General features: G+C 34.4%; 1 protein-coding gene across 1 annotated transcript in view; it reads left to right on the top strand.

Moving 5' to 3' along the window:
• The window catches only part of DMD (dystrophin), a 2,133,690-nt gene that overhangs the window by 548,144 nt on the left and 1,560,014 nt on the right, over positions 1-25,532 (top strand). Inside the window, exons 13-14 of the mRNA XM_027841994.1 lie at positions 14,180-14,281; positions 14,385-14,492. Coding sequence (XP_027697795.1) covers positions 14,180-14,281; positions 14,385-14,492 — 210 coding nt within the window. The remainder of the gene's footprint in view (positions 1-14,179; positions 14,282-14,384; positions 14,493-25,532) is intronic.

Raw genomic sequence — 25,532 nt, 5'->3', positions numbered from 1 at the left:
AAGGGAAATAGTCTGCCCTGGTAGGTTTACGTCAACCACTGGTATGGAAGGCTATTCAATCCCAGAATGAACCTGCAGCAGGGATATCTCCTTCTCTGGACAAAGGCATATCAGTCTGGGATCTGAAGACCTGAAGGCTTGTCTAGTGTGAAGCTAGCATTTGAGGAACAATTCTAACCCAACTTAGAGTTCATTCTGGCGTATTAAAAAACCATTAAGAATAGAAACTGATTTCTTGAGTATCGTCCCTATACAGAACTAAAATTCACGTATCAGAGAGCAGAAGATTGTTTAATACCATTACTTCACATAGTAACAGGGACTTGATTTCTTTCCAGAATCTTTTTTCTCTTGAATTTATCTCATTTCAGAAGTAGTTTGCAAGGCTTCAGAGGTAAATGATTGTCTGTGATCATATAAACACAACTAGAACTGGAATAAAGTTACTTCCAAAAGACTCATCAGACTAGTTGGTCATAAAAGATTCCCTGTTTTTTTTTCTACCTTGCGTTATATATGGTCAAGTGAAATAAAAATCCCTTAAAATAATTTTCATTATTTTACCTTTCTTGGTTTTTTTATTTTTGGCAATTGGGGTTAAGTGACTTGCCCAGGGTCACACAGTTAGTAAGTATCAAGTGTTTGGTCTGAGGCTGAATTTGAACTCAGGTCTTCCTGACTTCAGGGCCAGTGCTCTATCTACTGCACCACCTAGCTGCCCCTTGTATCCCTTTTTAATGGGAATAATATCTCCTTTTGAGTTCATGTGACAGGTAACTGCTGCCAAACACTTAGTACAAGCTTAGATCTCAGACAAAAAAAAAAAAACTAAACTAAAAAAAAAAAACCAAAAACTGAATGAAAATTAATATCCTGAGGCCTTTTATAGACAAAATTATAGCAGAGCGATACAAAAATAATTATTTTACATGTTGCAATTTTATACATTTCTCTTAGGAAATAAAAGTTAAAGAAAAGACAAATTAATAATCCTATGCTTCCTTCAGTGTCATAAAAGTTGAACAAACCTAGCTAAAGAGTTATAATCTCATACATCCCCTAAGGGACATTTAACCTACTTAGACTGTACAGGCAAACTAAGACAGGTTATAGGTTAAACTGTCTTTAGAGGATTATTCACATTGATTTGATTAAAGGAGAAGGAGTTTACATATTGCTAAGGAATTGAGACAGTTGAGATTCTTCCTTGGGTTTCTTATTGGAGAAATTTTTAAGGCCTTTAGTAAATTTTCACATCTCATAGATATCCCATGGGATTGGTTTTAACCAGCTTAATAATCTAACTAGGAGAAATGGCCCTGACCTTCCCAAATAATAAGAGTTAATAAAAGGAAATCAAGAATCAAAAATTTTCCATTACACTTTTATTTCCAAATGTGTATCTCTCTTCTATCCTACCTAGTGATGCAGGCCTTAATAACAGATAATTTTTAAAAAGAGAGAGGGAGGAAGGGGGAAAATACAATTCAGCAAAACTAACCAATAAATCGAATTGAGTCTTATGATAGAAGCTGTATTCCATACCCATTGTCACCATCTCTGCAAAGAAGAGATAGAATGGGTATTCTCACTATTTTAGGGGGTCACACTTTGTCATTATAACAGAGTGTATTATTTTAAAATGTCTTGTTTTAAGGTAGAAAATATTGTTTTCAGTAATAATTTATAAACATAAATTGTAAGTAAACAAATACTGAAGCTGAGAAACTTATAAGATTCTTTGAAATGACTTCATTCTTCCCCTTTCATAATGGCTGGTCCTACCACTGCCTTTGCCTTATTCCCGCAGACAAAAGATTTCAGTTCCTTTGTTTTTCCATTAGTAACATGTGGTGATTAGGCTGGTCAATTGCATCCTAAGTATGGACATTCTTAAATTTGAAAAGAAAATGAGAAAAAGCTAAGTAATTCTTTCTTGGCATCACTACATATGAAAAATATTTTGTTTCGAAAAGTGCTGTGATCTTGTAAGATTCAATAAAACAATACTCTCTGCATTTGACTTTCTTCTCTTGTGATGTGTGATGTCTATAGCATTGCCTCTGGCATAGATTCAGCTCTTCCCTGGTGTCCTCACTTTCAGATAAAAAAAGAAAATCATTCTTTCTTCTGTTTCAAATTCCATAAGCCAGGGAGCATGCCTGAGAGATGTAACATCACCTTATGATTCTATTCTTTGACTTCAGTAAAACTTAGGATCTCCCTGCCTAGGTTTTTCTAACTTCATTAAAACTCTCTCTTGCTTTCATGGAGGCTGATGAACTTGAGTACAGCGAGTCTGGGGAAAAGTAAAACTCCCCAGAAAAAGCAAATTGAGACTCTGTGTGTGTGTGTGTGTGTGTGTGTGTGTGTGTATATACATATTATATATGTATATACATATATATGTGTGTGTGTGTGTGTGTGTGTGTGTATAAATGCCTCAGGTTGCATTTTATCCCCCTTCTTATTTTTAACAACAGGATGAACCTTGATGATTCTATCTCAAAAGAGAAGGAGAACCCCACTGTGTTAAAGATTTACTGCCAACAAGATATTCTGATAAGACTAACCTTAGAGAAATGGATTTCCCACATTGGATCAAACATGACCTTTAGCTACTCATATAACCCCAATGCTTGCACATTTCCCTCATTTGGGGGTGAGGCAGACAGGGTTTGGGAGATTGCTGTTGATTTGCTAGGTGTTCCAAGTGGCAGTAAGAAGCTATAAAAACCTAATCTTTCCCCTAAGAAAGTAAAGCTGCTATAAATTCAAGTAGTCTTCCTTAGTAAACTAAGAAATGTCTTTTTTTTCCCCCAGTCTGGATGCTCAAATGTTGGTCCCTAGACTTGTAGACCTTGTGTTGTTGGGTGAGATTCTCCCTAAGCTCTTTCCCATGCTAGGAAACTCTCACTAAAATGACACCTCTATCTAAGTAGCCTGTAGTGGACCCATTTTCCTTTTTTGTTTGGAAAACCCTATTTCTCCACACAAAGGCACTCAGATGAGGGAGTTAAATGAGAAATATCTCCCAACTGTAGATCTCAGCATTGCTGATGACATAGGTCTGATTATGTTCCTGAAAATGTGTTGTAGCAAGTGGCACTGACCTTTTGTGTTTCTCACAGCTGACATAAACAAATGAGAGCAAATAAATATTCATTTTTCCCCTGGTCTCTTCTAGAGAAGTTATCATTCACTGGCTTTGTGATTATGCTTAACATATTTGCATGGCTTTGTTTACTCTGCCTTGCTTATAAGAGCACCAGGGACTTGTCAGTTTGAATTTCAGGGGTATGTAGGCAAACTACAAGGTGAATGTACCTTCTTCCTCTGAAGGATTAGTTTTAATCTTGGCAGCAGCAGCATCATTGCAAAAACGGGTTGTGTTTCCTCTCAGCCTCACTGGGTCCAAATCCCAACAGCTGTCACACAATTTGGGTTCCTTTTTTTCAAGAATTGAGAGGCCTCAGAAAACCTTACAGTTGCCCAGATGCATTCTTTCTGCCTTTTGTTAGTGCTAATATATCATGCATAATGAATAATATTATAAATATGCACATGGAAAGGGTTGTAGGAGACCAATGTCACTGTACTGTATAGTAATGTCTTATGAATCCAGCTGTTCCATTATTTTTTTTTCATTTTTTGAATAGTCAACTTTGTACAATCTTTGTACAATCTCAGTCATAAAACCTGGAATCAGGTTCTGACTCAGTTACTCATTAGCTAAATGACTACAGACTGGTCATTTAATCTCCATGAGCCTGTGTTTTTAGTTTTAATTTGTTTTGTTTTAAATCTGGATTTTGAGAATATTAATGCACTATCTTGCCTCATAGGATTGTTATGAAATTGCTTTGTAAACCATGAAGCTTCAAAGAAGTTTTCACATTTGTGAGTTGTTTTTCTCTCAGGTTAGATAACCAATTTTGGTAACTTATCTGTGTGTATTTTACATAAAAAGATATGTAATATATACATGTGTGTGTGTATTCTGCTTAAAATTTTAATTTTCTAATTCTTTTAGATGAAAAAAAGTATAGTTAAAATGAATAGGAAAGATTTGAGTTAGGTATTATGCAAACTCTGTCTTAGTAAAGAACATTCAAAAAATAGATGTATTACTGAAAGACTTGGAAGATCTTATTTCTTAGAAATCTTTAAGACTTTTAGGGATAAAAATTTGTCCAAAAAAATTAGGTCATCTCTTCCTGAAAGCTGGAAACTCAACTATATGATTCATAGAAGTTTTGAGAGGAGTTGACGATTAGACTTAGGGTTGATTTAAAATAAAATTACAAGAATAAAAAAATGATGAAAATGTTACCATATTTAAAATTTGAATTTATTCAATATTAGGATGCCAGAGCTGGAAGGAATCTTAGCTATTATCTTGATCAGTCTACTCTTTTACACCTGTGAGAATGGAAACTTAGGCTCATGTTTGTAGGAAAAAGTTATTTATTTTTATGGTCTGAATTTGTGGTCATTACACACTCTGAAATGTAATTATGAAATAGCTTGTGCTAGACATTCAGGAAGAAAACAAAATTGAACTTGTAGCCTTGTGCTAGGTTAGGTCATTTTCCTGTGTGGCTACCATTGCTCTGTCACACTGTAAATAAAGGGCAACCAGGCAATAAAAGGACAGGTTCAATTATAGATATTTGAGAGAAATAAATCAATTGGCAAATGTATTTTTTTTTTTACTATGCAAACTGCCAAAGTAGGCTGGCATGTTATATATAGACAGACTACTCAAATGTGATATGACTCTGAGTGGGATCCAGTTCTTAAATCTCTCTCCTACTATCCTGTTCTTGATCTTTTCTTCACACGGTGTGATTTATTTACTGGTGTTGATTTTTTTTTCCTCTCTATTCCATTTTTTTCATATTAAACATATTTTCACATTAGTCATGATGTATAGCAAAATTAGAACTAATGGGAGGAACCACAAGAAAAGAGAAATAAAACAAATCAAAAAAAGAAAAGAAGAGCAAATAGATCTTTAAGAAAAATAAAAAAAAACAGAGAAGGCAGGCAGGACTCCCTTTTATTTTAGTTGATTTGTTTCTCTCAGCTTTCCTTGGGCGTGTCCATGATTAAAACAGACACACATCTCTGTCCATTTAAAGTCATCTCTTCTTGTCTTGAAGGAAGGAACTGCAGATGTAGTAGACATTAGCTGCTGTGGGATGATTACCACCTCTTTCTTCTTCTTTGTGAAAATCCTCTCAGTTCATCAACCTTCATCAACCCTTTAGATGAAGAGCAGATACTGCATTAGCTTTCTTTCTTTACAAAATGAGAGGAATTACAAATCTCAAGCTTTCTATGGCCAGCCCACCAACCTCCTTTCCAGAGGTTGTGATAGATAGATAGATCTATAAGATAGATAGATAAATAGATAGTGAACGATAGATAGATAGATAGAGTATATATTAAGTGTTTAATATGTGCCTGCACTATACAAAGTGCTGGGAATATAAATATGAAGGAAAAGCAAGATGGCCCCTGCCCTCAAGGAGCTTACATTCCAAATGGGGAAAACAACACATAAAAAGGAACTAAAGGGGTAAAAGAAAGATACTGACAAAGGGACTAGGATGGGAATGAGTTCAGGTAGTCAAGGGCTGAACAAGACTTGGAGTACGTATATTTGGCATGAGTGATTTCTCAAATAAAGGTTTAGGGAAGAACTTACTACTTATGTGACTTGCCTAAGTTAATGGAACAAGTTAGTAGCAGAACCAAAGCAGTATTGTTTATCAATATCAGTCATAATGGGTCATAAGTTATTCAAATCTCCATTTTTCAAAAATTCTTTGAATGTTACTAATGTTGACTGACCGATTCTGAATCCTGAATTAAGTAGCTGAAAACTACCTCACAGCAAGTGATTTTTAAGAAGATAAATGTGAAAATATATTATATTTGGAATGTACCAATTTCATTACATTTACTGAGTGCATAATTGATTTTAAGCAGAATTAAGCATTGCAAAATATATAAAGTTACACTTACAGGGGTGGGGAACCTGTGGCCTCCAGTCTCTCTAGGTCCTCAAGGGCATCCCTTTGACTGAATCCAAACTTCACAGAACAAATCCCCTTAATAAAAGGATTTGTTCTGTAAAACTTGGACTCAGTCAAAAAGCCAAATCCAAAGACCTAGGAGGTCACATGTGGCCTCGAGGCCACAGTTTCCTCACCTCTGACTTAGGAAAAGCAGTCTCCTTCAAAGCAGCTGTGCTATTACTCTTTGTAGAAGTGGTATTTAGAAAATACTGGGTTTGTTAGATAAATTTTGGGGCTTTCTTTTTTTGCTTTATAAGAATAACAAAGTCCTTCTATGTACTTGAACTTTATTTTAATCAATTAGAATTGGATCTGTTTTAATGAATTGAAATTGTGATTGGCTTTAAGAGAATTAGCTTAGGCTCTTGACCCTTTTCATGTGTGTATCCAGTTGAGAAAAAAAAAATCTGCTTTCATGAGGATCTGGTACACCTGTCCACTGGAAAACAAAACAAAACAAAATATTTGGTCTTTGGGTATTGATCATTGATTACAAACTTCCAGTTAGAATGGCTATCATGAAATGTTGAAATGAAGGCTTGCTCTCCCACATCAACCCCAAGAAATCAACTCTAAAAAGACCAATTGTAAAGAAAACTCCAAAGAAACAGAATTGCAAAAAATGATGACCAGAACCTGGCAGAGGTGAATAGAGACATCTTCAATCAAGGATGCTAACTAAAAGCACAGGTTATAGGCCCCACACAGGTGATAAAAAGAGCTAAAGCCAAAACAAACACTTACAAGTAGACTTGAGGCCAGACAGTCTAAAGTCTAAGTAGTGATATCTCAAGCAATTGTGACCCCCAGTAACTGAGAACCAGAAACCATATCCTGACACCCTGGACTATTAGATCTGAATGCAGAACACAGGCAGCCCCTGCAAATCAATGTGTAGGGGGAGATAGCCTAGTCTTACACTTTTTAGTGCATTGTAAGCCAAGGCCTGAGACAGATAAAAATCAGCACCTGAGCACCAGTGCCAGAAGATGATATTGAAAAGTCCTGAGACCAGTGTGATATTCAACATCCCATTGGGGCCTAGACCTAACTTGAATGGGGGGATCACTCAAGGAGAAGACCAGAGTCTGGCTGAAGCTGGAATCTGTAGTGGTCTACCAGAAAATTAATACAAAAAGTAGGCAGAAGGTGTATCCTAAAACTAGCTTTCTCATCTAGATGGACAGGCATAGCAGGATCCAGGCTGCAGAGAGGACAGGCCCAAATCAGACCTACTCAACTCATAGAAGACAGCTGAAGGGAAATATTCCAAACACAAAATATCAAATCAATATCTGAGCCTGAAAACATAAGCAAAACACTAAACACAATGATGAAATACTGCGAGGTTAGAGACACTCTATAAAAGTAAATCTAGAAGAAGAGAGAAAGCTCACAAAAACTTCAGGCAGAGTCTCAGGAAAAAAAAAAGGCCACACAGAATACAGGAATGACTGAAAGAAATGAAGCAAGAAATTAATAAAATAAATTTAGATAAAAGAAACTGTAATATACAGATGTAATATACAAATGAATTTAGAAATCATCAGAATCCTTAAAAATCATGACAAAAAGTATAACTGGATACCCTATTTCAAGATGTCGTAAATGAAAACTGCCTGGGTCTATTTGAATCAGAGAGCAAAGTGAAAATGGGGTGGGGGGAGGGGGGAAAGCAACAATTACCTCCTGAAAATACAAAACAAAACTGAAAATGCCCTGGAATCTAATAGACAAAATATTGAGCTTCCAATTCAAAAGGGAAAAAATTATTGCAAAAAGCCAAACAATAAAGAATTCGAAGAACCTTAATGAGAATCATGTAAGACAAAATAGAAACTACTGTAAAGAGAAAATATTAGAATATGATGTTCCAAAAGGTTATTAATAAGCTTTTTGACAAATAATGTTATACTTTAAAAACTTACTATAATTTTAGATGAGAGAAATGAACCTTTAATAAAAAATACATTTTCAAGCATTCTTGATAAAAACACCAAAGGTGTTAGAAACCTTGAAATGAAATCATAGCAACTGAGAGAAATGTATATTTAAGCAATTGAAAGGGGACTAAAAATTGTGAAGTGCTTACATTATAATGGGGGGAGGGGAGAGAAGAAAAATATCTGTTGCAAAATATCTTCAGGTGTCTGAGTGTTATTTTGTTGTGTTTTGTTGATTTTAAGAGAGGAAATAAAAGAGAAGGGAAAGTGTAAATGAGAAAATGGAGGTCTTTATTTACCATTTTACATAAAGAGATAAACAAAGAGTAAACAAACATGTAGGAAAGGATGGAGAAGACAGACTGTGATCTCATGCTTATATGAGCTGGATAAAGGATTAAACGCACACACACATGCACACAGAAATAGTTTTGTGTGAAAATACATTAATTTCAATCAGGAAAGAGACAGGGACAGAGAAAGGATAAGAGGGAAGTAAAGGAAGAATAGAATTGGAGAAGGAATAAACAGAAACAAATACAATTTCAACATTGATAAATAAACCAAAGATTTATGTGTAAGGAGGGTTAAGTGTGATTAAAAAGCATGAGAAAAAAGAAAAGTTTAAGTACTATAAATTGAGATCTGATTGGAGGGGGCAGGGATAGGAACAGACAATTATATATACTAGATGTGATCAGATTCCTTCTCTCTTCCCATCCTTCCAAGATGCACACAGAGCTCAAGAGGAGCCAAGACAGAATTTATTGTGCTTCAGATAAATTTTTAAAAACAGGGATTTCAGTTATGATTTGAGGCAAGGGAAGAGTAAAAATAAACATAGTTAAAAGAGATCACCAGATAAACTGTTTTATGCTTAAAGGAACCAGCGGTAATTAAATAATATAAGTACTTAATGAATATACATTGAATGGAATAAAATCTAAGTCATCTCACTACTTGGAGAAAAAGTATAATGGATTATAGATGGAAATAGCAAAGATATGAGTGATCTTTCAGACCCAAACAAATCTAATAAAATGATAAAAAAGACAAGAATTTTGAATCTGAATAGAATTACAGGAAATTTAGATGTAATAAATCTCTGAAAGTTACTTAATGTGAAAAGAAAAGCTTATACATATTACTCAGCTGTGCAAGATACCTTTACAAAACTTGACAATGTTAGGGTATAAAAACCTCATAAATGCAGAAATTAAGAGATATCAATTGTCTATTACTGACCACAAAAATTATAATTACTATAATTACTAAAAATATAATTAATAGAGCAATTTTGATAGAATAATCCCAAAGAATTGTTGAGTAAAAGAACAAATCATAAAAAAATACATAATGTCATCAACGAAGAAGAAAACATTGAGACAACATACCAGAATTTTAGGGATACAGTCCTTAGAGCAAGGATTCTTAATCTTCTCAGTTGATGGATTTCAGTGGGTCCAAGAACATAAATCGGGAAAAAATACATTTCTTTAGTAATTATTCATTGAAATTTAGCATTTCCTTCAATTATTTTAGAATGTTATTTTCAGAAAGTATCTATAGTCTTTAAGAGACTGACAAAGGAATCAATGGTACAAAAAAAAATAAAGAATGGATGCCTTGGGGAAATATTTATTTCACTAGGCATTTTAATGAATTAAAGAAAAAAATCAATAAATTGGGTACACAAAAGAAAAAATAGAAAGGCAAGTAAAATAACACAGTCAAATACAAAAAAAAGAAAATTTTAAAAGTAAATTAAAGAAGGACTTATTTAAAAAATCATAATGGTAAGCTTATTAGTTAATCTGGCAGGCAAATAATATTGCTGATACAAAATGAAATATAATTAATGACAGAGGAATTAAGGGAAAATATTTTTAAACTATTTTCTCAATTATATGTAAACAAAACTGATAAATGAAATTGATGAATATTTACAAAATATAAAATCCCCATGTTAATAGAACAATTCTTAGATTAATGCAATCTAAGAAAAAGTAAGTGATCAAGCCATAAAGGAACTCAAAATAAATCAGCTGTATTTAAAAGTGAATTCTATTGATACAAAAAATAAATTAATTCTAATATTACATAAATTGTTTGGAAAAATAAGGAAAACATGATCCTATCAAACATCTTGAGATACAGACTTTATATATAATGTATGTAGAGAAGAAATATAGAAAAAGAGAAAAAGACCAATATTTCAAATGAACATTTATATAAAAATAGTGAATGTTACATAAAAAATACTATACATAATTATGAGGTTAAATTTTATAGTGAGAATGCTGAGTTGTTTCAATATTAGGAAAACAATAAACTTAATAGAGCATTTGAGTAAATAATGAAAATGTCATCAATTGATCCAGAAAAGTTTTTACAAAATATAGTACCCCTTTGTGGAAAAAAAAAGAACAACATTAAAAGCACATGAATGAATGTACTGTTTCTTAATATAGTAAAATGTACCTTTCTAACTAAAGAATGAAATCTCTTGATAATGGTCAAATACCAGAGGGCTTTCTAGTAAGATCAGAGGTAAAGTAAGGATGTCCATTTTCACTACTATCATTGATATAGCTCCAGAAAAAAAATTGGCAATGGTAATGAGAAGAAAAAAAAATCAAGTGAATAAGTATAGCCAAGGAGGAAACAATTGTCACTTTTTACCTATGCCATGCTAGCTTAAAGAACCTTAGAGATTAAAATAAAAATTAATTATAATAATTTCAGTAAAGATATAAACCATAAAAATGTCTGTTTAGTATTGAATCAATAAAACCCACCTGAAAGAGATAAATGTCTTTTCAAAATAATTTTAGAATGTATAAAGTATCATAAAGTTCTGCTATCAAGACACATAGGAGTTATATTCATACAAATACAAAACACTTTTTACAGAGATCAAAATAGACCTAAATAATTAAATAGATGTTAACTAATCATACTTAAGCCATGCCAATATAATAAAAATAGTACCTTAATTTATTTACTTTTTGGCCTCCATAACTATCAAGCTAGCAGAAGGTTTCTTTTTAGAACTGGAAAAACAAAATCAATTTATCTGAACAAAATGTTAATAACTATAAAGCAAATAATGAAAATGGGTGGGAAAGGCTGAGACCTAGAAGTACCAGATCTCAAGTTCCAATATGTAGCAGAAATTATTACAACTATTTGATACTGATTAAAAAATGGGGGAAAATGATCAGGGGAACAGATTAGGCGCAGAAAAGTGAGAGGGAAATTGGATAGAGTGAAAGATGGTATTAGGTAACTTAAGGATGCCAACTATTAGGGTGAAGAACCATTATTTAACAAAAATTGTTGGGAAATCTGGAATACAATGTGATAGAAATTGGATTTAGAAGACATTTTATCTACATGCCATAATGTTGTTTGTCCTTCATTCTCGAAGAGGACCATGGCATCAGGAAGGTGATGTCATGACTTGCAAGTGAAGTGGATTAAATGAGGGAGGTTCTGTGCAAAGTCACCAGCTTCACTTTCTCTTCTGGAGCCATCTGGGTCCAGTGGCAAGATATAAATCAGGATGACTGGAAATGGCCCCAAATGCAGTGGGAGACCTTTATCTTAAGTTAAGGTCTTTCCCATATCTCAAAATTTCTATTGTTTTGCACAGAGCACCCTCAGGTAAGGGTAGGACATACCTTGTGAGGAAGGAGGAGAGGAGAGGAGAACCTGCATTGCCCAACTGGACTGGTCAGTTGGATTCCCAGTGGGGCAGCCCTTACTATTTAAAGGTTGTTGCCTGTCCTTCATTCTTGAAAACGACATGACTTGCAACTACCTTACATGACTAGGAATAGAAAAAGAGTTCTTGCCTACATAAGGGATACTAAGGAACATCAGTGATAAAGTGGGCAATTTTGATCATATAAAATTGAAAAGTACATGTCTAAAATAAACCAATTCATTTAGAATTAGAAAGAAAATAGGTGATCAATCTATACTGTGGAATGAGAAGTTTTGAACCTTAGAAGTTTTGGGAAGGAAGAGACCATGGCTACTTTAATGCAGAAAATTAATGTCTACTTTTCCATAATTCAGTATGCATTCTTTTCAATACATAAAGATCATGCTAATAAGATACTGTTTCTCTATGTTTTAGTGGTTTGTTTTGTTTCCAGTGGTAATGAATATTCCCATTCTCTCTCTCTCTCTGTCTTTCACTCTCCAAGATCATTTATGAGGCTAAAACTTGGGAAAATAGCAGAGTTATGCGGTAGTGTAGAGTTCTACCCTATATGATACTAATTGATCTATCTAAAATTTAAGCCCCACACTAAGTAGTGTATTAATGACTCATTTAGTGCAATTGCACCCAGTGGCTTTCAGTAAATGGGAATGCCTGTAACAGGCATCAGAAAGGAAGTTTACCAAGCAAATTTTTCTTGTAGTTCAGAAAAATACACAACATAACTGTAACAATCAGTGATCAGGCTGTATGTACTTGAAGTTGTTAAATCTATTGTTTTAAGATAAAGTGTTTGTTGTTATTGCTTAGCTTCATCCATTTCAATGTCATGGTTTCTCTAGTAACTAGCATATTTCAAAGATTGATGAGTAGAAGGAGACTATAAAAGTGTAAGAAAATAAGTGACATTAAAATATATGTGATGGTGCTGAATGCCATAAAATATTTTATTGACACTTCTGAGAAAACCTGAAAATTCACTTGTAACTGAGCTACACATGAGTAATATGGTCATTTCTAATACAGTAGTAAAAAGTTTATAGCACCCTACTAACACATGCACTCAGTGCCCTCTTTAAGGGCACCAGAGAAGGAACATTTTATTTTTAAAAGTCTGTTAGTTCTGGTTCTTTGTTCCTTTCAAAATATAAGCCCTATTTGCTCTACTTTTGTTACTAGAAGACTATCTTACTATAGATTGGCCAATGTACTATGCACCATCAATTATTAAGGTCAAAATTCTCATGAAATGTAATATATATACCATATTATATAAGCATAAAGACAAGTCACAGACATTCATTTTTTTTCTTGGCTCTGGTATACATATACAGGATAAATTTTATTCTGTAACTGTACAGATACTTTTAAAATACATTATTTGTATCCGTTGCTATAAAATACTTGTATATATGGGCAAACAATTCTTTGTTTACATAGATCAGAGAGAAGTTAGAATATAGGGCTCTAACATATCTATTATTAATATTGTAATAATTTGCCAAACTGCTAATTTGTCTTTCTTTTTTTTTGGCGAGTCAATCATGGTTAATTGTTTGCCCAGGGTCATACAGCTAGTAAGTGTCAAGTGTCTGAGGCCAGATTTGAACTCAGGTCCTCCTGATTCTAAGGCCAGAGCTCTATCCACTGAGCCACCTAGCTGCCCCTCAAGATTTTTTTAAAGCTTAATTATGTAAATTATGTAAAATATGTAAAAAGGCATAGTTTGAGAATGAAATACATAAGATTTTTCTTTTTCTATATTTATCTCACAAATCAAAATGAATATATATTTATGCATAAGCACCTGGAGAGATGATAAACACACAAGTTATTGCTTTGGAGTAATCTGTTGCAATTTATTGGAGTATTCTAAGATTGCAACCTGTGTCTATGTTTGTATAACAATATCTATCAGCACAATATAATTTGAGAAATTGAGGATATAATGCCTAGTATGGAGAAAACCTTCCTCTATATTTAAAATAGTATTGCTTTCTGTGTGTTTGATTTTTGGCACTGTGTTGAGCATCCCACCTTTTATTCTTCGGTTTGTATTTTAAAGACATTCTTCATGCTAGTATTGAAATGTTTTCTTATTTCTGCATTTATTGCTTCGTTGCATTTTTTTTAATTGAGGTTGGTATTTCAAATAATAGTAGTCACCATTTCAGCATAGTATCAAGCAACTTTATGGTTTTCTGTCTGAGGTGAAAGGGTGAGTGAAGTAGTCTAAATATAATTCAAAGACAGTACTGATTAAACCATAAACCTGAAACAATGTGTCCGTCCTTTACAGCTCCTAGCACAGGTAGGAGACTCAAGCAATAAAGACTGAAGCAGTCATTCATGGTCATTTCAAAGTGTCCTCAGTTATCATTGGTTATTTACTAAGGACTATTGGATTGCTTTCTCCCCAGGTTTTGGGAGACCGATGGGCCAGCATATGTCGATGGACAGAGGATCGCTGGGTTCTTCTACAAGATATCCTTTTCAAATGGCAACGATTTACCAAAGAACAGGTGGGTCGCAGTAGGAAACTGTGTGTTAAAAACAAATAAGTATACTTTGCTCTTCACCAGTTAACTTGTGAATATTCTTACAAAAGATTTTTTTTTCCTCCAGTGCCTGTTTGACACATGGCTTTCTGAAAAAGAAAGTGCAGTAAACAATATTCATACCACTGGCTTTAAGGATCAGAATGAAATGTTATCTAGTCTTCGGAAGCTGGCTGTACGTATTGCTTATGTTTAATCTTTTACTAAAAACAATAATCCATTTTAATAGTTATTTCTGCTCTCTCTAACTCTCCTCTTAAACCAGATGTTCAGTTTGAAATTTTCACATTATTTTGTTTACAAAAAAATTTCTTAAAATACATAGTGTCACCTTTTTTATATGTAATGGAAGAGACAAGTACACCAAGATCTTCAGTTATTTTTGTTTGATTTAATTCAATTTAACAAATATTTATTAAGAAAAGATTTAGCAAACATGTATCAAGGATACAGCAACCAAACTGATTTCTGACCTCGAAGAACTTAACATATTACTAGGAGTGCATACATGTAATACGTGGTACATGTTTTGTTATTCAGTCATTCCTGTCCTGACCAAGTCTTTGTGACCCCATTTGAGGTTTTCTTAGCAAAGATATTAGAGTGGTTTACCATTTCTTTATACAGCGCATTGTACAGATGAGGAGATAGAGGCAAACAGAGTTAAGTGACTTGACCAGGGTCACACAGCTAGTAAGTATCTGAGGCCAGATTTTTGCTCAGAAAGATGAATCTTCCTGACTCCAGGTCTGGCACTCTATCCACTGCACCACTTACCTGCCCCTACATAGTACACAGTAATGTGTGTGTGTGTGTGTATGTGTGTGTGTGTGTGTATGTATGTATACACCTGTCTATATAATTACACGGTAGTATGAATATATTATATAATAATAATATATATTCATATTACTGTGCACTGTGTGAATATGTATACTTATATGTATATACACACACACAAATATATGTTTATATATAATCTAGGCAGGGGTGGGGAACCTGCAGCCTTGAGGCCGCATGTGGCCCTCTAGGTTCTCAAGGGCAGCCTTTTGACTGAATCCAAACTTCACAGAACAAAGCCCCTAGGGGTTCCCCAGCCCTTATATAAAAGTATATATTCTAGAATATATACTAATATATTCTTTAGAGTATATAGAAGTAAATTATAAAAATATATAAAGTTACCCAAAGTAATTTCATGTGGGAGAGAGCATGAACAGTTAGGGGCAATTAAGAAAGTTTTCACATTGGAGATAGTACCTGAATTGTGCTTTGAAGGAAGTTAAGGATTTTAAAAGGATAGTTGTGGAGATTATGCATATCAAATGTGAGGAATCACATATAAAATGGCATAAAGTTTGGGGCAAAACTATGTTACTTGATGTTAGAGGGAGGCCTAGCACCTGTTCAGCTTTTATTTGGGATGAAATGAGGCATACACAACATGTTAGCTTCCCTGGATGCAGCTCCACATGGAGACATTTCTTCATGTGGAAGTATCCTCAGAAATCGACCAAGTAAAGCGGCCTAAACTCCATGTGGGTGGAACATTTATGTCCTTAGGAAAAGGAAGGAAACTGGTAGGAAACTGCTTCATAAAAGACAAAGACCAACTGAGTCCCAGAAACAGCTTTTTTGCTTTTTAGGGAAAACTAATCTCTACTGGGTGGAGATGATTTCTACCTATCACATTTGAGAAATATGCTGTGCAATTGGCAAGCCGTTCAACCTCTCACTGCCTCCTAGGAACTTGCTAGAACTAAAATTTGCAGGGCTAGCTCTAATATGCATTAGCAGAGGAAGTTTTTCTTGTTGTTGTTGTTGTTTTAAATATATCAAAAAACTTTAGCAAGTTTTTCTTGTTGTTGTTGTTGTTTTAAATATATCAAAGACATCACAGCTGCAACTCCCTCCCCAAAATAGTGGTAATGTGGTATACAGTGAAATCTCACTATACTTGTGTATGGTGAAATCTACATAATTAATTAATAAGTATATTTTAATATCACCTATGTGCCCAACATTTTGCTCTGTACTTTAGGGAAAATAAGAAATATTTGTCAAGTAGCCTTAAATCTGGTTGTATCCAGCATTATGACAATGTTTAGACAATCAAGGGCATATTAAAGTAGAAAATCCAGTAGTTGGTCCCAAGGAAGTTTTGGAATAATTCAGAAGGCAACAGGAGCCAATTAAATAACAAAAATAAAAAGGATGAAGCAATGTAAAGTAGATAATTTGAAATAAGAGTCCAAAATATAGAGAGATTTCTAGAGATTGGGATATCCGAGGAAGGCTGTATCAAATAAGTAAAATGTGATCTGGGTATTAAAGGATACCTAGATTTGGATAAGGATGATTTTCTAAGCACAATTTTAGGAACAATATTGATAATTTATGCATAATGTATGTAATTCTTTTCATTTAAAGTTTTAAATCTTTTTTTTCCTCCATGAATTGCTACATTTTTTTAGATAAATGCAATCTGTTATTAAATTAGTGGTTTCTTAACACCCTCTATCCCCTTCTTCACTGACCTTATATATATACATACTCTGACATATACACCTATTTCAAATCAAGGACTTAAGAAACCAAGTATACTTTCAATTTTTTTTATCCAGGATTTCTATGTGAATGGAATGTTTTATATGGCACGTGAAAACATAATGTGGCTATATTATACAAACAAATAACTTTTAGAGTTTTAGGTTATTCCTTATCTTTGTTAATAATGTAAATGAACTTACCTCATTGATTTTCCTTTAAAATTTTAGTTTATAATGGGTGGAAACACTATAATAATTATAGATCTAGATTTCTAGTCATTTTTGTTATGCTCTAATTCATAGTCAGTTTTTGATAATAGTTTTCCATCACACAGGTACCTCATTGGTGCTAATCAATGAATGAATGAAGCATTTTAAAATTCTTGCTGTGTGCAGAGCACTGTGCTAAACACTAGGGATACAAATAGATAAGATAGGGCCCGCTCTCAAAGAGCTCACATTCTAATGGAAGAGTTAAAACACACATACACACACACACACACACTGAATGTGTCAACTGGAAAGCCCTTGTGATCTTTAGGGCACAAAGGAAAAGTAGATGTTAATGTCTCGTCTTTAATGCCATTTCTACTGATAAAAATCACATTAGTTTCTGATGTTGAACCACTTGACATTGGAATGGAAGCATTGCTACTCCAAACAATCTTGAGTTCAGGAACCCCTGGCTGTCCCTATCAAGGGCTTATGGGAGATGGTGGTCAAGATGATGATGGTTTGACCCTCCTGGTTCACATTGCCTACTGTCTCTCCCTCAAGGTGCTTCAGCTATGTTGGCCTGCCTGTCCCATAAGTGATAATTGGTTGACAGTTGGCGGGGATGATTTTAGGCCATTGTTGAGAGGAGTTGCCTCCCCAGACAAGGTTGTAAGGCCTATGCTGGAAGCAGGACTGGTGGTCTGCTCTTATCCTCCAGTTGTAGGCCAAGTCGCTATTGCTAGTGGTAATGAAAGTGTTTAGTCCCTTCTCAACAGTGATTTCTTGCTCAATGATGGTAATGGAGACTGGGCTGGACATAGTTCTGGTGGCCTGGAGAATGCTGTTACTCCCAATGCTGTTCTTGGACTCAGGGTTCTGGGCTTTCTCCATCAGTGTCAGAGGGGAGAGAATGATCAAGCAGGTATCTAGAAGAATGAGGAATCCAGGGCTTAGGAACTTTTAGCAACTTGTCCAAAAAAACTAAAAGCATATTTATAAAGTTAGGATCAGAATACTGCAAAAAACTTTCAAGTGCATTGTTTTAGGCATTCCTTATCTTTGATGATTATTAAGTAAACCTTAATTTTTCCCTCTATTTTGCATTTAGAAATTAGAATTTCTATAACCTTCTTTAGACTCAAGTCCCCTATTTTTCTCAGCTTTTTGTCATCAAAAATCTTTAAAGTGTTTTATGAAGCAATCGAACAGGTAAATCACAGGGTGATGTTTGAATATCATTTAGAGTGGATGCAAATTAGAAAAATCAACATATTTTGGCATAATAGGATTATGAAATTATAGGGGTATTTGAGAGCATAGAAACATCATGATCATGTGACAAGTGTAAAAGAATCATGTGGTACTGGTTAGAGCACTAGTCCTGGAGTCACAAAAACCTAAATTCAAATCTTTTTTTTTTAACTTTGTAAGCTGTAGTCATTTATTCTCTCCTTTAAATCTATAAAATGAAGTATAATTTTAACAAAGACAACATATCAGAAGTATAGTTTGGAATTATAATTATATAGTTGGATAAAAACTTTCCATTAATTAAACACAGCGGAAAAACTTGAGTATCTGAGGAAGTCATTCAGGTAGTACTTTCTTTTAAAAAATTTATTAATTTATTTTGATTTATTAACAATCACTTCCATAAGCTTTTGAGTTTTAGATTTTTCTACCGCTCCTTCCCCACCTCCTTCCCCAAGCTGGCATGAATCTGATATGAGCTATACATATACATTCCTACTGAACATATTTTCACATTAGTCATATTGTAAGGAAGAATTAGAACCAATAGGAGGAACCACAAGAAAGAGGAAATAAAACAAAACAGAAGAAAAAAATAGCAAAAAGTATGCTTCAATCTGCATTCAAACTCCATAGTTCTTTCTTTGCATGTGGATAGCATTTTCCATCATGAGACTTTTGGAAATGTCTTAGATCCTTGCATTGCTGAAAAGGGCTAAGTCTAGCAAAGTCAGTCATCACACAAAGTGGCTGTTACTGTATACAGTGTTCTCCTGGTTTTGCTTACTTCACTTAGCATCAATCCATACAAGTCTTTCCAGGTTTTTCTAAAGTCTGCCTCCTCATCATTTCTTATAGCACAATGGTATTCCATTATATTCATATACTAAATTCAAATCTTGCCTCATTATCTCATTTATCCTCAGGACAACTTAGAGAGGTAAGGTCTATAATTATCCATATTTTACATATAAGGAAACTGAGGCAGGGAGAAGTTAAGTGACTTTGCCCAGGGTCACATAGTGTCAGCCTGAATTTATATTATTATTATTTAATATGTATATGGCACCTATTATGTGCCAACACTGTACTAAACGCTTTTCAAATATTTTCTCATTTGATCCACACAAAAATCCTGGGAGGTAGGTGCTACTATTATCCCCATTTTACAGTTGAGGAAGCTGAAGCAAACAGAGGTTAAGGTTAAGTGTCCTACCTAGGGTCACAAAGCTAATAAATATTTGAGGATGCATTTGAATCCAGGTCTTCCAGACTCTGGGTCCAATGTTCTATACACTGTGACTCCTAGCTGCTTTGCCAATAAAATCAGTATTAATAACAAAATAAAATTCATTTCTAACATTGTCTCATGATTGTTACATTATTACATATGTAAACAAGTGACTATTTTCATTTGCCTTTTCTTTAGCAGAGATAATAGTGTTTTATGATGGTGGATCTTTACAAATTTCTCATTGAGTTTCATACGGGTAATTTGCTTACATGAATAAGAAATTTGATATAATGACAGATGATCTGATTCCCTAAGACTATGGAACCGTCGATCTTAGGGAACCTTTAGAATAGTTATTCCAAACCCCTCATCTTACAGTGATGAGACTGAAATTAGTAGAGGTTAAATAAATTATCCAAGGTCAAATAGGTAATAAGTGGCCCAATTATGATTGGATTCCAGGAACTCTGACTCCAAATTCAGTCCTTCCTCTGCACTTTGCTGATCACACTAACAATTGAATTGAACATTAAGTAATTATGCAAAGTTAAAATTAACCCAATAAGATGTAAATGTACATACAATTTGAAAGAAAATAGAATGTGGACTAGCAACAATTCTCTCTTTTCATAATATGATGCATATAAGGAAGTATAAAGGGCAATTTCCAATTGTGATTGATGTGATAATGCAGATTAGACTTCTAACAGGGAAAGTCTAGGATATTCCTATTATTATGGAAGATAATCTTAAGAAATGATCCCTTGGAACTCAGTCCCAACTGTTTTTTTTATCTCTTCTTTTATGCCAACTAATGTACCAAATTTTTACCTTCTTTTTTTTTCAAACTCTGCTAAAATTTGTTCTCCTCCTTCTGCCAAATTGCTTCCTCAACATGATAGTTCAGGATCTACATGTCTAAGGAAGTTTTCTCTGACCAATGCCAACTATTGTTGAAAGAATATTCTAACCCCTTTCCCATGCAAGTTAGCCTTTCCTTCAGTTATGGCAGATGTTCCAAGATTGCCTGAATCAGCCCACCTGCTCTGCTCTTGTTCAGTAGTGTCCCACTCTTCATGACCCCATTTGGGTTTCCTTTTTTTTTTTTTGCAAAGATATTAGAGTGCTTTGCCACTGAAGCAAACAGGGTTAAGTGACTTGCCCAGAGTCACACAGCTTATAAGTGTTTGATACCAGATTAGTCACAAGGATGATTCTTCTTGACTCCAGGCCCAGCGCTCTATCTATCAACTGTAACTCCCTCTGCCCTGCTTACCTGATGCTATTCTAAATGGGGATGAGTGAGGCTGCAAGTGCTATTGTATCCTTGTTGTATAGCCTTTCTATATTATGGCTAAATAAACCTCACTTTCCTAATTATTGAATAATCTACAAATGTCCTATTTTATCCCATCACCGAGCCTGAACTATCTGAGTGTCAGTCTGAGTGGGGTCTGTCCCTAATGCCAACTATTTGTCAAGTTCTCAGAATTTTACTTACTCTTGTCTGCTATTTGAATAGTCTTTCTATAGTGATTATGGTTACGACAATACAATAGAGTCTCTCTGAGTTGCAGGGATCATCACAGGTCATATAATTCAACTCATACCAAAAGCATGAATTACCTTCTATAGCCTTCCTGAAAAGTAACTACCCAGAATCTACTGAAAGATTTCTAGTATTTTAAAATTCACTTTTTATTTCTTTCTTTTATGGCAAAGCTGAAACGGAAAGGAGGTTTTAACTTTTATTGAACTGAGATCTGTATCCAAGTAGCTTCCATCCATTGGCATGAGTTCTGCCCTTTTGGACCAAGCAGAATAAGTTTTTCTACATGAGAACATTTCAAAATTCTGAAAATAAAAACAATATTTTCCCTACAACTTATATTCTACTTGATAAATGTCCCTAGATTTTTTTTAATCTTCACATAAAATGGTTTGGAGTCTTCCTACAATCCAGGTCCTTATCTGGATATATTAAAATGAAATCACTTAAAAGCTTTTGTAAACCTAATAGCAACATAGACATTTCAGCTGTTAGTATTATTTACATATGTAGCCTAAAGTGTGAATTGACCCAGTCCCCAAACTGAAGATATTAGATTGTTTGGAACAAGACATAGTGCAGTGGGACTAACACCTCTCTCCTCTGAATAGTGAATAGTGAATATAAGTATTGCTATAAGTATAAGACTGCTTTGGCTTTTTTGGTTGCTACTTCATAATGTTGACCTTAGAATTTTCAGGACTCAGTTGCCACACTTAAGGAGCTAATAATAACAATTATGATATAAGTAACAATAGCTTACATTGATGTGATGCTTTAAGATTTGCAAATTTCTTTGCCTAGATTTTTCATTTGATTCTCATAACCACACTGTGTTGAAGGTACTATAGTCTTCATTTTACAGATGAGAAAAAGGAACAGAAGGTAACTTGTCCCTGGTCATATAGCTCATGTTCAAAATGAGACTCGAACCAATGGTTTTCTGGCTCCTAATCTAACGTTCTCACTATAGCTTACCACGAAGAAAAAGCTGTCTGTAGGAAAAGACCATGATCCAAGAGAATAACCAGAATCTTGTGCAGGAAATTTGAGCTGGAAAGTATGCTCATTCTAACACTGAGATCAGAAGAGTGTCAGGTCATGGGGGCTGGTCTTAGATTGAAGAAAACCTGGAATTCAACACTTATTTCTGGCACGTACCGACTATATGATTCTTAGAAAATCATTTGGCTCTCAGTGTCCCAGTGGAAGTTTCAAATATTAGATTTCCTGACCCAGAATTTCTTATGCCAATTAAATCATTTATCCAAGCCAGAGATACAGGACTATTCTAAAAGCAGAATATCTCAAAAAGTTTCCATTGACTGGAGGTCTTTAAGAAAAGGTGATACTCCTTGTTTGGGATGTTGTCCAAGGTCTCTTCTGTTATGTAAATATGAATATGCAAAAGTTACTATAATACAAAATAATACATAAGTGCATTAGACTAAATGAAAGAGTAAATGAATGAATGAATAAAAAAGCATTTATTAAATGCTTACTATATATAAAACATAATTGTAAGCGCTGGGGGTACAAGAGAAAGCAAAGACCTCACAACGAGCTCATTCTAATAGGCGAGAGAACACTCATAGGAAGTTTTAGCTTTAGTCAGATAGAAAGGTCCCATTGCCTTTATACAGCAGGAAAGCATATGATAATGCAACTCTTTAATAATCCCCACTAATAAAACCTTAACCATTCTTGATGTTTTACCATTTGATATTGAATCTAAAGACTTCAACATCAAGAATTTTCATTTCTGAGCCTTTGAAAGCTGTGGCTACTGAGGAGGAAGGACAGCAGCCTCTACCTGGTGGTGACATTTAATCAATATCTGGAGGTGGTAGGGGTTTTGACTCATGTGGCACATGCTGCCTGCAGTCTTTCCCTTAGGGTATCTTACTGCTTTAGCTAGGCTGGCTCAGCTGCCCCATTGATGGCAGTTGTTGGAAGTATCTCTCCTCTTCTCTAGAGGAGTTGCTTTCCTGGATGATGGCTGAAAAGAGTCAAAGCATTCCTCACTAGAAGTAATGGGGAAGAATTCTTTTAAGAAATGAAATTTGTCTTAAGCTTTCAAAGAATTTTCAAAATTCACTAAGTTTCTGTTTGTGTGGGAGTGAATGTGTGTCATGGGGTGGTCTTTTTTTTTTGTTTGTTTGTTTTGTTTTGTTTTAGTTATAGGTAATATCTGGAACAGGAACAGGTTTGGTGAGAAATACCAAGTAGGTATGGAAGACAGATAATTTAGTTTGGTAAAAATATTGTATTTCGGGGCCGGGGAGGGCATGTAGTATGAGGTAAAGCTAGAAAGTAAGTATGTACTGTACCCAGGACATGCACTCAGTAGAGAAATTCCTGCTAATTTTCACCATTTAAATGGACATAGCAGTTTGTTAGGGGATATGTGAATTGCTTTAGAAATAGGAACAATGACCTCAAAATCTCACTCTGTATTATGCTTCAGAACTCTGAAATGAAAGAACATTTCATTTAGATTTAGGCAACAGCTAATGTCAGTAATAAAATCTTTGCATATTTTAACACATACATATATTTTATAAATCTACATATGATTTAACACTTAGGTATATATGAATAGCCATAAATTATTTGGAAAAATCAATTAACTGAGCTTGGCAAGAAAATCAGCAAATTAATACAATTTCCTCCATCTCTAGCCAAATTCTGTTTTACCTTTTTTTTTAATCTGAATACTTTCTGTTTTTTTTTATTCTTAGATATAGACATGTTAAATTCTGAAAAGATTTTTACATGTGACAGAAAATTGGCTGCTAAGGTAATTGTTTCACTAGTTCACAGAGGAATTCTATGGAATTTCTAACTCTATCCCCTGTTCACCTGGGGAAAATTCAAAGCAAAATGTAATTGTGGCTTATTTTAGGGATCACAAGAAGAATGGCAGAGGCCTTCAGCTAGAGAGAGTTTAAACCAGGTCTTGGTTACATGAATAAATCCAGTAAACACCGAGTTTCAGGTCATTTTAGTGTAAAGAGATAAAAATAAATTATACACACCTGTTCTGAAAACAAAAGCTTTGGAGGCAGGGGAGAGGGGGAACAGACAAAGGGAATGGCTAGTTTTAATTCCTTCTGAAATGTAATTTTGTCATCTCACTTGTCTTGGATTTCAATTTTTTTTATTTACCATTTTTATTCCATTCTCCCAAGTCAGGAAGACATTCTTCACTTTGAAAATTGAATCTTGAAAACAAGAAATTAGTTGTACTGTGTACTCTCCATCAATTGTTATCACCTTTCATCTACCTCATGCAGTGGCCCTGTTTCTTCTTTGTGCTTCTTATTTTCATATAAAAAAGGTTCTCTTCCCTGCCCTTAAAATTTATTATAAGCTTGAGTTCATTCTGTGCTTTAGCTCTTATAATTCTAGTCTCACCGAATTATGAAACCTTTATGTTAGGGTTCAGGTATCTACTACTGTTTTCACTTTCTGTACTTGTCTTTTAATGAGCATGTTGAGCATCTTATTCAGAAAGTTTTCCCATTTATTCATCATTAGAATAATTTATTCTAAGATGTGATTTTTTTTGACTGAACCTATGATTTCATTGTCCAGAATGTGGAACTCTAAATGGTGAAACTCCCACTAACCATGCATATTGGCACCTGCTTTGTAACTTGTAGCCCAAGAACAGTACCTAGGACACTGAGTTTAATGTTTTATTTTTCCAAAATTACATGTAAAACAATTTTGACATTTCTTTTTTTTAAATTTTGAGTTCCAAATTAAAAAAAAAACTAAGAAAAATATAGTTTAAAAAAGAATGCTTTAATCTACATGCAGACTCCATCAGTTCTTTTTCTAGAGTTGCATGGCATTTTTCATCATAAAACCTTCAGAATTGTCTTGGATCATTGCATTGCTAAGAAAAGCTAAGTCATTCACAGTTGATCATCATACAATATTGCTATTATTGTATGTAATGTTCTCCTAGTTTTGCTCATTTCACTTTTCATCACTTCATGTAAGTCTTTCCAGGTTTTTCTGAAAGCATCCTGCTTGTCATTTCTTACCATCTATTGGCTGACAGCTGTAGAAGCAGCTGCTGTCACTATTCATTCCATTACCCCAAGACCTCCTCCTGGTTTGCTGGGGCCAGGCCTGTGCTATAGTCTATTCTACCCTCACCCCAGTATAACAGAGCTTTCCTGCTGACTTTCCTGATGTCTGAGGGCTGGAAAACTGTTTCACCCCATCCCTATGTGGATTCTGCTGTTTCAGAATTTGTTTTGAGGGTTTATTTAAAGTTGTTTGGAGGGGAATTTGGGAGAGCTCATGTGAGTCCTTGCCTTGTCTTCACCATCTTGACCCTACCCCTTGGCAATGAAGTTAAAGTGACTTTTCTGAAGTCACATTGCCAGTTCCTATCACAAA

This window comes from Vombatus ursinus, unplaced genomic scaffold (assembly GCF_900497805.2).
Source record: "Vombatus ursinus unplaced genomic scaffold, bare-nosed wombat genome assembly UNPS02004827.1, whole genome shotgun sequence".
NCBI lineage: Eukaryota > Metazoa > Chordata > Mammalia > Diprotodontia > Vombatidae > Vombatus > Vombatus ursinus.
The sequence above is the reverse complement of the archived record's forward strand: the minus strand, read 5'-3'. Positions and strand labels throughout refer to the sequence as shown.